The sequence below is a fragment of the Hydractinia symbiolongicarpus genome, chromosome 8 (genome assembly GCF_029227915.1).
Source record: "Hydractinia symbiolongicarpus strain clone_291-10 chromosome 8, HSymV2.1, whole genome shotgun sequence".
Classification (NCBI taxonomy): Eukaryota; Metazoa; Cnidaria; class Hydrozoa; order Anthoathecata; family Hydractiniidae; genus Hydractinia; species Hydractinia symbiolongicarpus.
The window spans coordinates 5,734,036-5,747,461 of NC_079882.1; the positions used below are offsets into that span (position 1 = coordinate 5,734,036).

General features: G+C 32.2%; 1 protein-coding gene across 2 annotated transcripts; it reads right to left on the reverse strand.

Annotated features, from left to right (window-relative positions):
- Window positions 1–1,656: 1,656 nt before the first annotated feature.
- On the reverse strand, window positions 1,657–12,663 carry LOC130655473 (adhesion G-protein coupled receptor D1-like). Of its 2 annotated transcripts, XM_057458236.1 has the most exons (20): window positions 11,963–12,246; window positions 11,637–11,793; window positions 8,572–8,642; window positions 8,247–8,454; window positions 8,027–8,127; window positions 7,547–7,603; window positions 6,858–6,975; window positions 6,409–6,546; window positions 6,271–6,337; window positions 5,999–6,098; window positions 5,341–5,508; window positions 4,932–5,041; window positions 3,754–3,859; window positions 3,439–3,589; window positions 3,280–3,346; window positions 3,127–3,193; window positions 2,907–2,983; window positions 2,706–2,832; window positions 2,489–2,530; window positions 1,657–2,227 (listed from the first exon to the last, which is right to left on the reverse strand). In XM_057458236.1, exons 4-20 carry the CDS (start codon window positions 8,329–8,331, stop codon window positions 2,129–2,131), a joined length of 1,680 nt encoding a protein of 559 aa, XP_057314219.1. In that variant the 5' UTR covers window positions 8,332–8,454; window positions 8,572–8,642; window positions 11,637–11,793; window positions 11,963–12,246; the 3' UTR covers window positions 1,657–2,128. The 2 variants fall into 2 exon arrangements, with proteins under 2 accessions (XP_057314219.1, XP_057314218.1); XM_057458235.1 differs by lacking the exons at window positions 11,637–11,793; window positions 11,963–12,246 and adding an exon at window positions 12,527–12,663 and having other exon boundaries at window positions 1,658–2,227.
- Window positions 12,664–13,426: the final 763 nt, after the last annotated feature.

Here is a 13,426-nt window from a genome sequence, read left to right on the forward strand (position 1 = left end):
TCTCTTTAATAATAGCCGTATTTTGCCTGTGTGTCCGCGAAAGCCGCGTCCCGTAACGGAAACACGAAATTTTTAAAATGCGCACCAATGCGATGTATTTTTGTCCACTTTGTTGCGACGAGTAAATTTAAAGGACGGGCGACCGTGTGGATTTTTCCACGGGCTAACGACTAGTCTCTTTAATAATACCGTATTTTGTCTTTCTGTCCGCGAAAACCGCGTCCTTGTTACAGAAACACGAAATGCGATATATAAAGGACGGGCGACCCCGTGGATTTTTCCACGGGTTAACGGCTACTCTCTTTAATAATAAACGTATTTTGTCTGTGTGTCCGCGAAAGATGCGTCCTGTTACGGAAATACAAAATTTTTAATACCAAATGAGATATATTTTTACGACTTTGTTTTACCAATCACGACGCCTGATTCTATAAAAAAATAATCCAAGATTTTCGCGACCGGAAGAAAGCCATTTTGATTTTGAAAGTGTTCGTGTGTGCTCAGTGTGAGATTTGAAGGCTTGTTTTACCTTTTTGTCTTCTGAAAGCTTCATATTTTTTTAATATTTGTTTTCTGTTTGTTTTCATTGTTAAGATAAATATATTGTTATATTTTTTAGCCACGTACAGATCTTAGACACACCAGTTTTAATATTTACGGCTAAAAACGTAGATTTTGAAGGCTAGCTAGCTACAGCTCTATTTATTATTATTCTGTATGGTATAAAAGCTTTTTATCCTAGATAATGATGGAGTAACAACCGTTTGTAAATTCTGTTTTTATTTTAGCTATTGTTGCAGGGAAGTTATTTTAAAAAAAAGTATGTACAGTCGCAACACTATAATAGTGTATGCGCTTCACTTGATTAACGACATACTGTATACCTGTACGGCTTTTATTAGGCGCTCTACAGAGTGTTCAACGCTGGGTCACACCTTTACTTGTGGCTTAACCCAGCGTTTCGACGCCCGGTCTCCCGGCTAGTTTTTTCTATCATAAAAAGCGTATTCTGTCTGTTTGTCGGCGAAAACCGAGTCGTGCTTTAACAACACGCGGATTTTTTGAGTGAAAATAACAAATGTGATATCTTTTATCAACTTTGCTGCGATGGTCGAATTTCCACTAATGAACAACTAGCTCTTAATAATAGTCGTATTTTGGGTGCTCAAAATAGCTGCAGCTTTATTTTTAAATCCCACAGAACCCGATTCTTACTCACTAATTTTTTTTAACAGCTCCCCAATAGTTGACCAATTACATACCTGATTCTTTAACATCTCGCTAATAGTTGACCCATCACAGACCTGATTCTTTAACAGCTCGCCAATAGTTGACCAATCACAGACCTGATTCTTATAAATAGCAAATTAAGTGAGTACGTTTTTCGCGGCTCCGACATGCAGCTGAAGGAATATGAAACGTGATGACAGCCATTTAGCAAGTCTCTTTTTGCTTAATTTGTTATCTACTAAAAGCTTTTTATATTTAGGTAATATTTTTTTTCAATGTTTTAAAATTGTTAAATAGGTATGCATCGTGCTTTTTATTCTAACCATTCCTATTAGTTCTTTTTGTATTTGTTATCTCAACCAATCTGATTTTTGCTAAGCTGCAACGTGGATTGTAACTAAAAAGTGAAAGTAATCTAATGTCAGTTGTCTGGAACAAAGTTTTTAAATTATCTTTCGTATGCTAAGTGCAGTTACGTAGCTAAACATTTTACTGTAATATAAACTTTGAAGGTGGTCTAAAGTTTATATTATTCCCAACTATTAATTTTATAACAACAGACTTTAGGAGTGTGTTTATGTAAACTGACAATAAATTTTGCAAATTTGTTTCGCTAAATAAAAAATGCTGGCCGACTGTTTTAATATGACGAGTAACAACGGTTACGAACTGTATATTTGTTTCCCCTAAAGTTACGGAAAAGTTATTTTTCGAAACATATATTTCATCCGAAACACTATAATATTTTTTTATGACACTATGACACTATAATTCGTTAGTACAAATACGTATATGTATCAAATTCATTCGAAGTCGAATCAACCACGAGCTTTTTGCTAAAACAGTTTTGCCGTACTTTCACTAATGTTTTGTTACAGGACCGACAACGTTTTTACAGTCAGGTTTGCGCCGTAGATAAGTTACCATGTCCCTTTGTTGGAAATATTTGAGATTCAGCAAAAATTGAAACTTTTGTTCCCAGAAGATGTTTTCGTACCTGACAATGAAAAAAAAAAGATAATTAAACGCAAACGAGGATAAATGGGCGGTTAAACGCAAACGAGGATAAATGGGCGGTCAATAAAGCATAAAATAAAACAAGTCGTAGTAATCTTTCACAATCATTAAAATCATAAAAATGTTGTCAAATTAATGAAAATTGGACTTATATAGCGCTCATGTTCTGAAATTAGAGGCTGTGGCCACGAAATCTTTAATGAAATAGCCATGATGGTAAAAATAGTTAACCGACGTTTACCTCTCGACTGCAACAAATATAAAATACGAATATGAAGAAACCCTAAAACAAAATAAAATAAGTTTGTATTAGTTGTTTCTCTCACGTCTAGTCGTTTCCCCACAAACTAAGACTGGGCAAGTTGCTTAGCACTTAAGCTTATTATTGCTTTAGATGCAAAAGCATCACACAATGTTTGTAACATTCTAGTATAGGTACTTGTGCAATTACACCATACCTGTAGCGAGTTTAAGATTGCAAATATATACTGGAATAGTTTCAAGTCTTTATGAAAAGCCAAAATGCCAAAAATCCACGTTGTTCCAAATATCGGCAGAAGGAAGAATGTCAAACGAACATACGTTCTAAACATAAATTTGGAAATAAAAACCAACTTTAAATTCTAAATAGAAAAGGTAGAATTTTTTCTGTCACCTACTTGAAGGTTCCTTCTTTTGTTTGTTTCACGTGTTTCATTGTCACACCCAATGACGTGAGTATCACAATCGCATTGATCTACGATATTTAAAGGATCTTACATACTACAAACACTTAAAAAGGCCTTAGGGTCTATGTTTCTTCATAGGCGACAAAGTGTACAATAGCAAGTCAAATGTTTCAGTTAAGTAAAAAATGGTTAGCTAGGTTGTACTACTTACAATGATAATTATTATCGCAGGAACAACAAATCCCCACACTGCATGATTTCTCCACGAAAGCCAGCAACTGCAAAGAAGAGCGGTGGAGAAGCTATTTCAGCTTAGGTAAAGAGTCATACGACTTAAACTTTTTAATGATAAATAGCATCGTACCTATATGTGTCGATCATTTCTATTTCCAGTGTAATTGCGCATGCTGCCACTATTGCCAATGGCAAAACTACAATAAAAAGAATACACGTATATGTATGTAGCATTTATGACATGGTATCATGTACTAAGAACTTGTTTTACAACACAAAATCTGCATACCCCATCCCAAGATGGCATACCAGATAAATCTGTCTCTTTCAGTAAAAACACGAATCAATGCACGGTAGATAAAAACCCCTTCGCATAACATCCAACAAAACGAAGACATGTAAAAATAATACATCAAAACAGCAAAGGTGATGCAAGTTTCCTAAAACGGTTTATTAAAGTAAACTAAAGTTTATTTAGTAGAGTAGAGAGCTTATAGACTGAAAACATCTGAATATCGGAAAATCAAATGACAATAGATAATAAAATTTCGATGACAAAACACAAAAACAATATCAAAAGTATTTAAAATCGAATTATTTTTACCTTATTTTCCTTGATCTTATCTACACTTAAAAGAAGCAGGTTTCCAAATATTAAAGAAATGGAAAGGTTGATATGAATCTTGTACCGATCTTGGTTTCGTAGAGCACTGAAATAAAATAGAGTGCAAAAAAGTAGGTTTATGTAAAGCAATGGTAACAAGTAATCAGTGTTGGACCTTTTTTACTGTGAAATTAAATTTTCTGCCTTAACCTTATTTAAGTTGGAGGCCGGGGAAGGGGTCAAATTGCTTTACCCTGGGATTTTCGGTCTGTAACTTTTAATTGACTCAAAGAGCTGACTTGAAACTTGCAGTAGCCGATATTTAATTTGGTATGGTATTGGCTAACCTCAAAGCATAAAGTATGCGCCCAGAGCAGGTGGCATTTGTCATAATGCGGAAACTTGAACCTCTATAACCTTTAACTATATTATTACCTTTAATTTGCACCATTGCCACCTCATTCTACGCCCATACACATCCTTTTACACAATGAAAGCAGAAAATAGGTCCTTACAGTTTTTTTTTGCATTTTTACTTTTCGTTATATTTTTCAAAACTATAACAACTTAGTTGCATATATTTCTAAGTCTAGGGATATGGAGGCTTATTTTAATGTTAAAGAACTGCAGTAAACCTGAAGTAAATAAAATGTTTATTTTGATGCAGGTGCAAAAAGCTTGAAAACAAGATAAAAGTCTTAAAATATTATTATTCATTGCTTGTAGAAGAAATTGGACTCCTAAGCCGTCGAGAAAAGTTCAAATTGCAGCCATCAATATGTCTCAATTTTTGAAAGTTCCACTGATGCCAAACCACGTGCCAAGCATAAAAATAAGGCGGCAACTTTGTTAGTTTGTTATGCTGATGTTATAACTGAAAGTAACTTAGAAAATAAGGCAGTAGTACACCAGGTACAGACGTATTTATAATTTTTACAAATAACTTCGTGTAAATGTAAATAGATCGGTTGATAAGAAAGGAAGATTTGAATTTTTTGTCAAGTGTATTAGGTAAACTGTAATTTTTTAAATAATTAGAAATAAAAGGGTTAACAAAAATATGGCAAGTTCCAATAAAAATGCAGAAAAAAGTAAATATATGCTGAAAGGATAAATTATATGAAACCTAAGAAACTGTGTCCATCGAAAAAGATTAATGCTCGTATGGATCAATTTACCTTGATGACAATATGACGAAGATTGTAAGTAGTAGAAAAGTCGATGATATTCCACAACCAATAACTGTAATCCAGTGCAAAGCCTTTTGATCAATCGTAGACAAGTTATTCTAAAAATTAGTTAATAATATAATTGCAACATAAATATAACATTTAGTTGTCAAATAATTATAAGATATCTAATTCTTTCTTTTTTTCTTAAAGAGACTTGAAACAGATCGATGTTGATAAGCATGATAATAGCGATATCTATTGCATTTGATACATTATTAGAGATGCAAAAGCCTGTTTAACTTCAGAAGAATGTTTAATGTCTTGTTTTACTGTTGCATTGTATTTTCCATATACAAACATGGTGAGCGCCTGCTTTTAATTTCTTTTATCACCTAGAAGAATGTCAGCATCTTACCTCTCGAACTCGCATAAGGATAGAAAAGTCTGTCAAATGAACACAATTGCAAACGACATAAGTTTCGTTTGATATGCCATCATCAACTCTGCAACCGTTTGTCGACCATTTTGATAAAGTATAATTCCAAAATACACATTCATGATCCACTTCCTGAGTGTTATTTCCCTTTAAGAGGAATGAATTTGTAATTATAGCTAAAAACAAGTGTTAGTCTAAAAGCTTTTTGTACTAAATTAACCACTAATATTAAGCAATAGCGATGGAAAAGGCTTCAAAGCTTAATGTTAAAACCTGGATAGTCTAACATGAATCATATAAAATAGTTATTTGGAAAGAATGGAAAATCATTTTTTGGAATAAACTTAACATTGATATGAAAAAAAAAGCAAGCGAAAGCTTGTAAAATTGAGTATTTCGTCAAGCAACATTTTAACAACTTTGAACTGAAAATAATGGAGGTTCTTACAAAAACCTTTTCTTGAAAATTTTTTAACAAATTTATGTAAGAAAGGCAGAAAAAACATCAAAGCATTGACACCTTATCGCTGAGGCAGTGAAATATTAATTTATTTATTTAATTTATTCATTTATTCAGTATTTATATGTATAACCTCCTTGGTATAACTTGTGAGAATAACAGAATGCTTATACTTACCTTTTGAAAGTACAGTCTGATTACGTGATCATGGTGTAAGTCCTTCTTCAATTTTGGAACAATAGATGTGGAGATTACTTTCTCATATATTATTGAATTGCTGTAAAATAATTTTTTGAGTTTGGAATTTCTATATGGTTAATTTGTGTAAGAGAATCCTTTAGTTATATTATTTCAGAGAAAAAATAAATATTTAAATTACTTTCCTTAGAATTATTTCTGATGGCGTTTCTTCTGGCTTATTCGTTAAATTCAAATCTAAAGTTTCCTACCTTTTGATGGCATCTTCATTCATTTGTTTAACTGGCTCAAAAATCATAGAAACAATTTTTCCATAAGCTAAATGGATAAAACAAGAATTGCAAGATAAACAAAAATCCCAAAACGGGGGGATACGCTATAATATTTACCCCTTCCTGTCCTGTTAACGAAGTTGAATATATTGTTGGGCAAATCTACAAATTCACTAGATGTCCAATTTCCATTTAATGTGTTTGGAAAATGGTAACCATTGAAGAGTTTAAAGTTGATATTGCGGACACCGAATACTAAACAAAAGGGTATCTTGACGTAGAAATAGTAAACATAATATGCTTTCCTTGATGACCATTCTATTACAGTTCGATCTAAATTGGACATATTACAAAAAAACATTTTAACTTATTTTGACATTGAACAGCTTCCACATAGAAAGTTATTCTTATCATTATCCAATGCAGAGACGGAGGATATATAGTTAAAAAGAGAAGTAGAAACCACTGTCATCGTGTTTGTGCTTTCTACTTTTTTTTGTGTTTGTACTTTTTTGAAGCAGTATTGGCAAAGAATGGGTTTAAATAAACATTTAATTTCCTCCTACCTAGATTATACCCGGTTGCCTCTATATCTGCATCTGTTGCATTTTCAGGATGCCCCAAAACATCAGACAGTTTATCAGCCACATCACGTAGTAAATTAATAACTTCTTGAGATTTGTCCTAAGTAAAAGTTTGTTAATACTTTTCTAAAACAGTTTGCTAGATTGTGCTGGTTTTAATTTTGCATAAACTCCTTAATTATTGCTTTTCATCACATGGTGATATAAACGCAAATATCTGGCGATGTAAAGCATTATCAACGGCCTAAGTAGTTTTATTTTTATTAATATTGTTTAAGTAATATATCTGTTACCTTAAGCCTACAACAGTCACGTCTTTGTTTTATAACGACGAAGTTTATAATGACAATTGAAATCATTACAGTATTTAAAGATTACGGAATACCTGCTTTTATTAGTTTAAGATATAAAACGTAGAACTATTAAAATGGATTTGAAATTCACCACGCATAACATTTACATAAATAATCTCCTTAAAAACTACACCGCCACTTTGTTATTACATGCATTTCTAAAATGAAACCCAACTGAGCATTTGTCAATATCTAAATACATATACCGTAACAGTGTGTTAAAAGCAACACGTAAGCCTAACAACCATCACCTAAAATCATTAAGTTTTTTAACCAGGCTAAGACAAAGCTATTGCCATATAACACAATATAACTTACTGTTCGATTTTCGGAATTTGAAGTATGAAGGACAACCGATATGTTTGTTACAAGTTCCTGTAATATGAGAAAGTGTAGATTTGTATTGGTTACTTTTTAAGTTTTTATGAGTACTTACGCTTAAATTTCAAATATTACTGAGGAGACGAGTGTTCAACACGGGAGTGAGAAAGTTATGTAGAATATAATAAATGGTGTTGGAAGAAATAAGAAAATACAATATATAAAAAGAATGTATTTCTATGTCTGTGACCTAAATAAAAACTATTTGGAAACATTATTATAATCGCACCTACAATCACAGTAATAACCCCCTTAGAAGTAAACTTCATTACAACATGCTAAGAGGTGGGCAAGGATGCACGAAATAAAAATGCAGGAAGTATATACGAAAGAGATCTTTTCTACGGGCTAACAACTAGTTCCTGATAAAAGAAAGGTTCAGTATTTCCTTATGTTCCAAAGATTAAAAAAAGTTACCTCAATATATCCCCTATCACCTTTTAAGTTAGGTAATTTTGATCTAAAACTTTTGATAGCATCTTTAGGATTAACTCCGTATAATGGATGATGTTTCAAATCTATAGATAAAATAATTTTCAAACTAAGTTGGGAAGTTTACTTCAGTCATTATCTCAAGATGCAGTAAACTAATTTATTAACAGAGTTTATTTTTAATTCTTGACATTTTGCTACTTACTCGGTCTGTGATGGCAACTATGTGAAAGACATTTTTTGTTATGATGCAGTGTAGATGGTGACCGGGGAGATGAAAAATTTAGCATTCGCGGAGTTCTTTCTTTGTTGGTGATAGTGTGTGGACTGATGGTAGGTTTTTTATCGTTTGTTGGTTCACACTTTGAAGTTCTTGTAATAATGTCATTTTTATAGGTGACATTTGAATTAAGCTACAAGAATGATAAGATACTAACGAAGAATAATGCAAAAAAAAAGCTCTATAAACTTTTTTGGTATCAATAATTTTCTCATTTTAAAATAACAAAACTCAATTAAAAAATACATACAACAGTTGAAATCTTTGATCGAGGTGTTGATCGTCCGTTTGTTTCTCTTTGTGCTGTAGAACTGTCCGTATCTGATAAATTATAAAATTATGGAATAACTGTCTTTGCTGAAAAACGCATTTTAATAATAAGATAATAAAATATAAAAATCAAGACGTATTTTTACAAGTTTTTCATTTTTCTAAGAAATTTTTAAGAATTATATTTCCTTGAAAGAGTTATCGAATCTTACGTTGGTACAACGTCATGTTGAAGTATAAATCCGACGTCTGATAACCTAACGTCGGATCGACGTCAGTTTATGGTCGAAATACGACGTCGAAGATTACGACGTCGAAGCGACGTTGTAACGACGTGGCCGACGTCGCAACGTAGCAGCGACTAGTAACGGACGTCTGTACAACTTCGTGTGCCTGCTGAGTTTTCCGGAATCATACTGATTATCTTGTTTTCTTATGTTATGGAGATAAAAATATTTGCTTACGCTGAGCTAGCTAGCTTTTAATGTTTTTAATTTTGTGAATTTAAATTACTATATTCAAAGATTTTTTTTCTAAAACTTATGCTGGTCAGACAGTTGAGACGTCTTTGCAAATAGTGGAAATGTCATACTCTCACTTGTCTTGATAAATGTTGTGTATTTGGTTTGGTTGATATTTACTTATGAATATTTTGTATAGTAAATAAGCACTTTGTTGTTATTTGTGTTTTTACAACGACAACTGTTTTCTGCGTGGCAAGAAAGTGTCAACAGAAAATTTTCGTTTTCTGACAACAATGAAATTACGTTAATATTAGCCTGGCGCACACCAGTTGTAACATTACATAAATTCTTTTGCTATAAAATAATTTCTCTCACACTTAAGGTGAAGCGGTTAACTTGTATACGAAAAACAGACAAGATTCCATCAGTAAAAGCGTCTTGATTGAGGTTCTTAGGGGCGCATTTCGTGAATATAAAGAAAGCAATAACTTGAGTACAAATCCTGTTATTGACTTAAAAGTTGCTATGAGGTGCTTTTAGAACAATATAAAGAAATTAGTTTAAAAAATAGTTCTTTATCAGCTACACTTTCTATTTCCTAAGTCTACTAAGGGAGGGCAATAAACATTTCCAAAGAAAATAATGGATTTTAACGGAAATTTATTTATCAAAATGATGTGTTTAAAGCCAGTGCTAATAACGCTAAGAAATTTCAGACCAACTTTGCTTGTCAGCATCTTTTTAGGCCAAGTGGTAATTAAGCTTAACTCGGCACATAAGTAAGGTAAGGCTATGTATACCGCAAAATTTTATTTGGGAAACTGAGCTTGTTATCATGATTTTTATTAAGATGTACCTGACAAATTACGATATGTCACGACCCGGTTTAAATAAAATTAGTACTCTGCGCAGTAGACAACTACAGCACAATTTATTCTAGAATCTTAGTTTTACAAGAATATCAGAATTAAAGCCTTGCAAAATGTGCCAAAATTAATCTTAAAATAATACTTCAACTTTATTATAGCTAAAACTGTGCTAACTAAGATTAGAATTCACTACTGGACGCTCATTATTTGTCACTGAACATATTTGACACAACACACTTCTATTGATAAACTTATTTACTCATACTTTGATAAGTCATCTTAAAATGTCAAAATGCTTGTGAATGTAAAGAAATTATTGATTCAATGGTACACCTGTATAGTACCTTATACTTACTACACTACTAAGGACTTACTTAGGGGGTATATGTTATCCCTGGTCAATAATTGAGTTTTTTTATCTACATATAATATTCAACGATCTAGCTATCTATCTATAAAGCTTTAGCCCTTTAGCCAGTCATATTTATATTGCTTAACTGTCACTGTCAATATTTACACCAAGTAGCTATGCAATAGCTATATTAAACATTAGATTTGAACTGCCATATTATTTTGTCACTATTTTGGACAAGTTCGATCATCAAACTTAAAGGTTTCTAGCAAAACTCATAATTAAAACCACTATTTTGTCTTTTATTTTAACTCCAGTTAAAATAAAATCGAACTCGCTGCGTTAGCGCATAAATTCTTGACATCACTTTGTCCAATCACCGCACAGAATCGAAAGGCCAGCGCCATGGTCATATTAGTATCACTGTCTCGATGTCAGAAAAGATACAAGAGGCCCTGGGGAGAAGGCTGGATAACATATGTGAAAAAAACCGTAAAGCTATTTTAAATGAACATAAACTTTTAATATTTTTTTTTCCTTTTACTTTCTTTCCTTTTCCTTGTTCCCCACTGTTGGTTATGTATAAAGGCGTGAAGTTTATAAGGAGCATTGAGTACAGTGCGCAAATTCATACAAAAATATTTGCTGGAAGACCAGGAAAATGTTTTAGCATGATCTTAGTGCTGAGATCTTGGTTCATAAATAAACTACTTTAAATAAAATTAACAAATAAATAAATAAATGTTTACCTACCTACTGAGATCTCAGATGCGCATGAATAAAATCTCCTTATCCTATATGAACAGACGTTTTCTGGTTAGGTGGGATAATGGATACTGTTCCGTATTTCAAAAGTAAAAAACAGATTCCTTTTATCACCCGGAAAAGCTTTTTTATTCCTTCGTGTTATCAGAAAGCAGGACTAGTATCATACTAAAACATTTTCTTGCCAACCAAGAACATATTCTACATATGAAAAGCCGCTATTGGTCATAAAACCTGCAGCAAGGTCTGAACTAAGTTTTACCGCGAAAATAGTAAAAAAATAAGACTTAAACAGTTCTTACAGTATTAGTTAGTAAGACATTTACCACAGACCTTACTGGAAACTTAGGCAAGGATTAATTAGGCTTAATAACAGTAATCATTAATTAAGGTTAATAACATCATTGACTGAAGAATCGCCTACTTTAATCTTAAAATTTCTTTTTTTATAACTAAAGAATTTTAAAATTAATCACAGTTCCGATCTTTCCAAGCTCTAAATTATATAAATTTCCCCCAAAAGGGAACTCGATTCTATGGTGGAGACGGGATAAATTTATTACGTTTTATGCCGATAATTTGTATTAATTTTTACTTGGCGTTGACGGTGGCGGCGATGAGGAAGAAAATAGCGTTTGTAGAGTTGAATGTCCAGTGATGACTGTGTGGAAACCTATTGCTTCATTGGTTGTTGATTCATATTTAGATATTGTTGTAATATCTTCATTATTATTTTTGACACTTGGATTTAGCTAAATGGAAAAATGTTAACAGAAAATAGAAAGAAATCATATTTTCAAATTCATTTTTTTATTTATCTTTTTTCCCCCGTTTTATAATTATCTTGACACTAAAGATATTTTGAATCATTTTAAAATAATCACAATAAAGTTTTATTCAAAGTTGAGTTTTGTTACATACTGTGGATGATTTTCTTGGCCGTTGTGTTAATCTTGTCTGTCTGTGTGTCTTCTTGTGTGAAGAATGCACATATGCTAAATTAAGACATTTGAAAACTGCACTATGTCACAACATTGCACGAAATGGAAATTCCTCCTTGCTTCCAAATACATCTAAATCTTTGGTCAAGCAAAGATTCTTGTCATGAGGAAGATGGACAAAATAAGAATAAGTAAAGGCTTCTTTTAAACACTTGTAAAAATATATTAAGCATTTCTTATATAACGTATCAAAAATCGCATAATATGGCTTACACCTTATTGCATAAAACAGCACAAAATGAGGTGATTTTTCATAGTGATGTTTTCTTATATGCAAAAAACTGTCTGTCATCCTTTGTGCACATGCTTTATAATGTATACAAGTTTTATAAATGCAATGGCTTCTTCCCGTTCCAACTAAAGAAGAATCTCTCTTCCAATCTCAGCTAGGAATTGTGACACTAAAACTTAATCACAAGCACCCTATTGGTGGTCCACCACTCTTAATAACTCGTTCATCAGGAATCGCTTAAAAAAAATTTACCTGATCCAAAAATACAAAGAATGACAACCACTTGAAAAATTAGTAACATTGCTAATTTATTTAAATTTCACCAAACTCTTGTGACAAACATTATATGGAAGCGTTATTTCGAAAAATCAGTAAGTAATGTTCCTTTCGTTTCGTCAGAAGTTTTTTTATAAATAGATGTTTTTTTTGGTGATTTTGCTCTTAGCAAATTAAGAAAATAATGAAACCATTAACAACTATTTAACGAAGAAAGTCAAGAGCAGATGTTTCCCCTTTTATCTTGTACGGCGGAGTAATTAACTCGTATTGGAAAGCGACTTTTCTAAAAGCAATAAGTTTCTCCTTTTTTAAAATGAGATTCAATGTTTGCACACTAGGTGGGGTGGATCATTTTACAATTGCTTTCTATGACCTAGCTGTTTTCAATTTAAATAAACAGAAAAATTATTTGCTTCAGGAAATAGGAAACCCTTTCTCATGTAGTTGTAAAAAAAAAGAGCGAGAAGAAACGAGTCTAGCATGTCATCCAACATCACTATGTTAGACAAAATGTTTTTACCGTTTAATGTCATTTAAAATTCTTAAAAAACTAAAGAAAATCGTACTTATTGATCAAAATAACGTGATTGTGGACGAATAAGGCGTCTATTACTTTATAATACCATTGTGAATTTGCAGCTTATAGTGCGCCCAAAAAAATATGGTTGCTATTATAGACACTAGTTCTCAACTTACTGCGTGTCATCTTCAATTTTGCAATAATTCAACTTCTAAAAACTTTCAAGAGGCAAAACAAATGTATGAAACATTTGATTGGAAACTGTAAAGCCGCACTGCAGTGCCATTGTGGTAAATATTCAAAGGAAACTTTATTTCTGCTTCACGCGTAAATAGTATAAAACTTAAAAAATA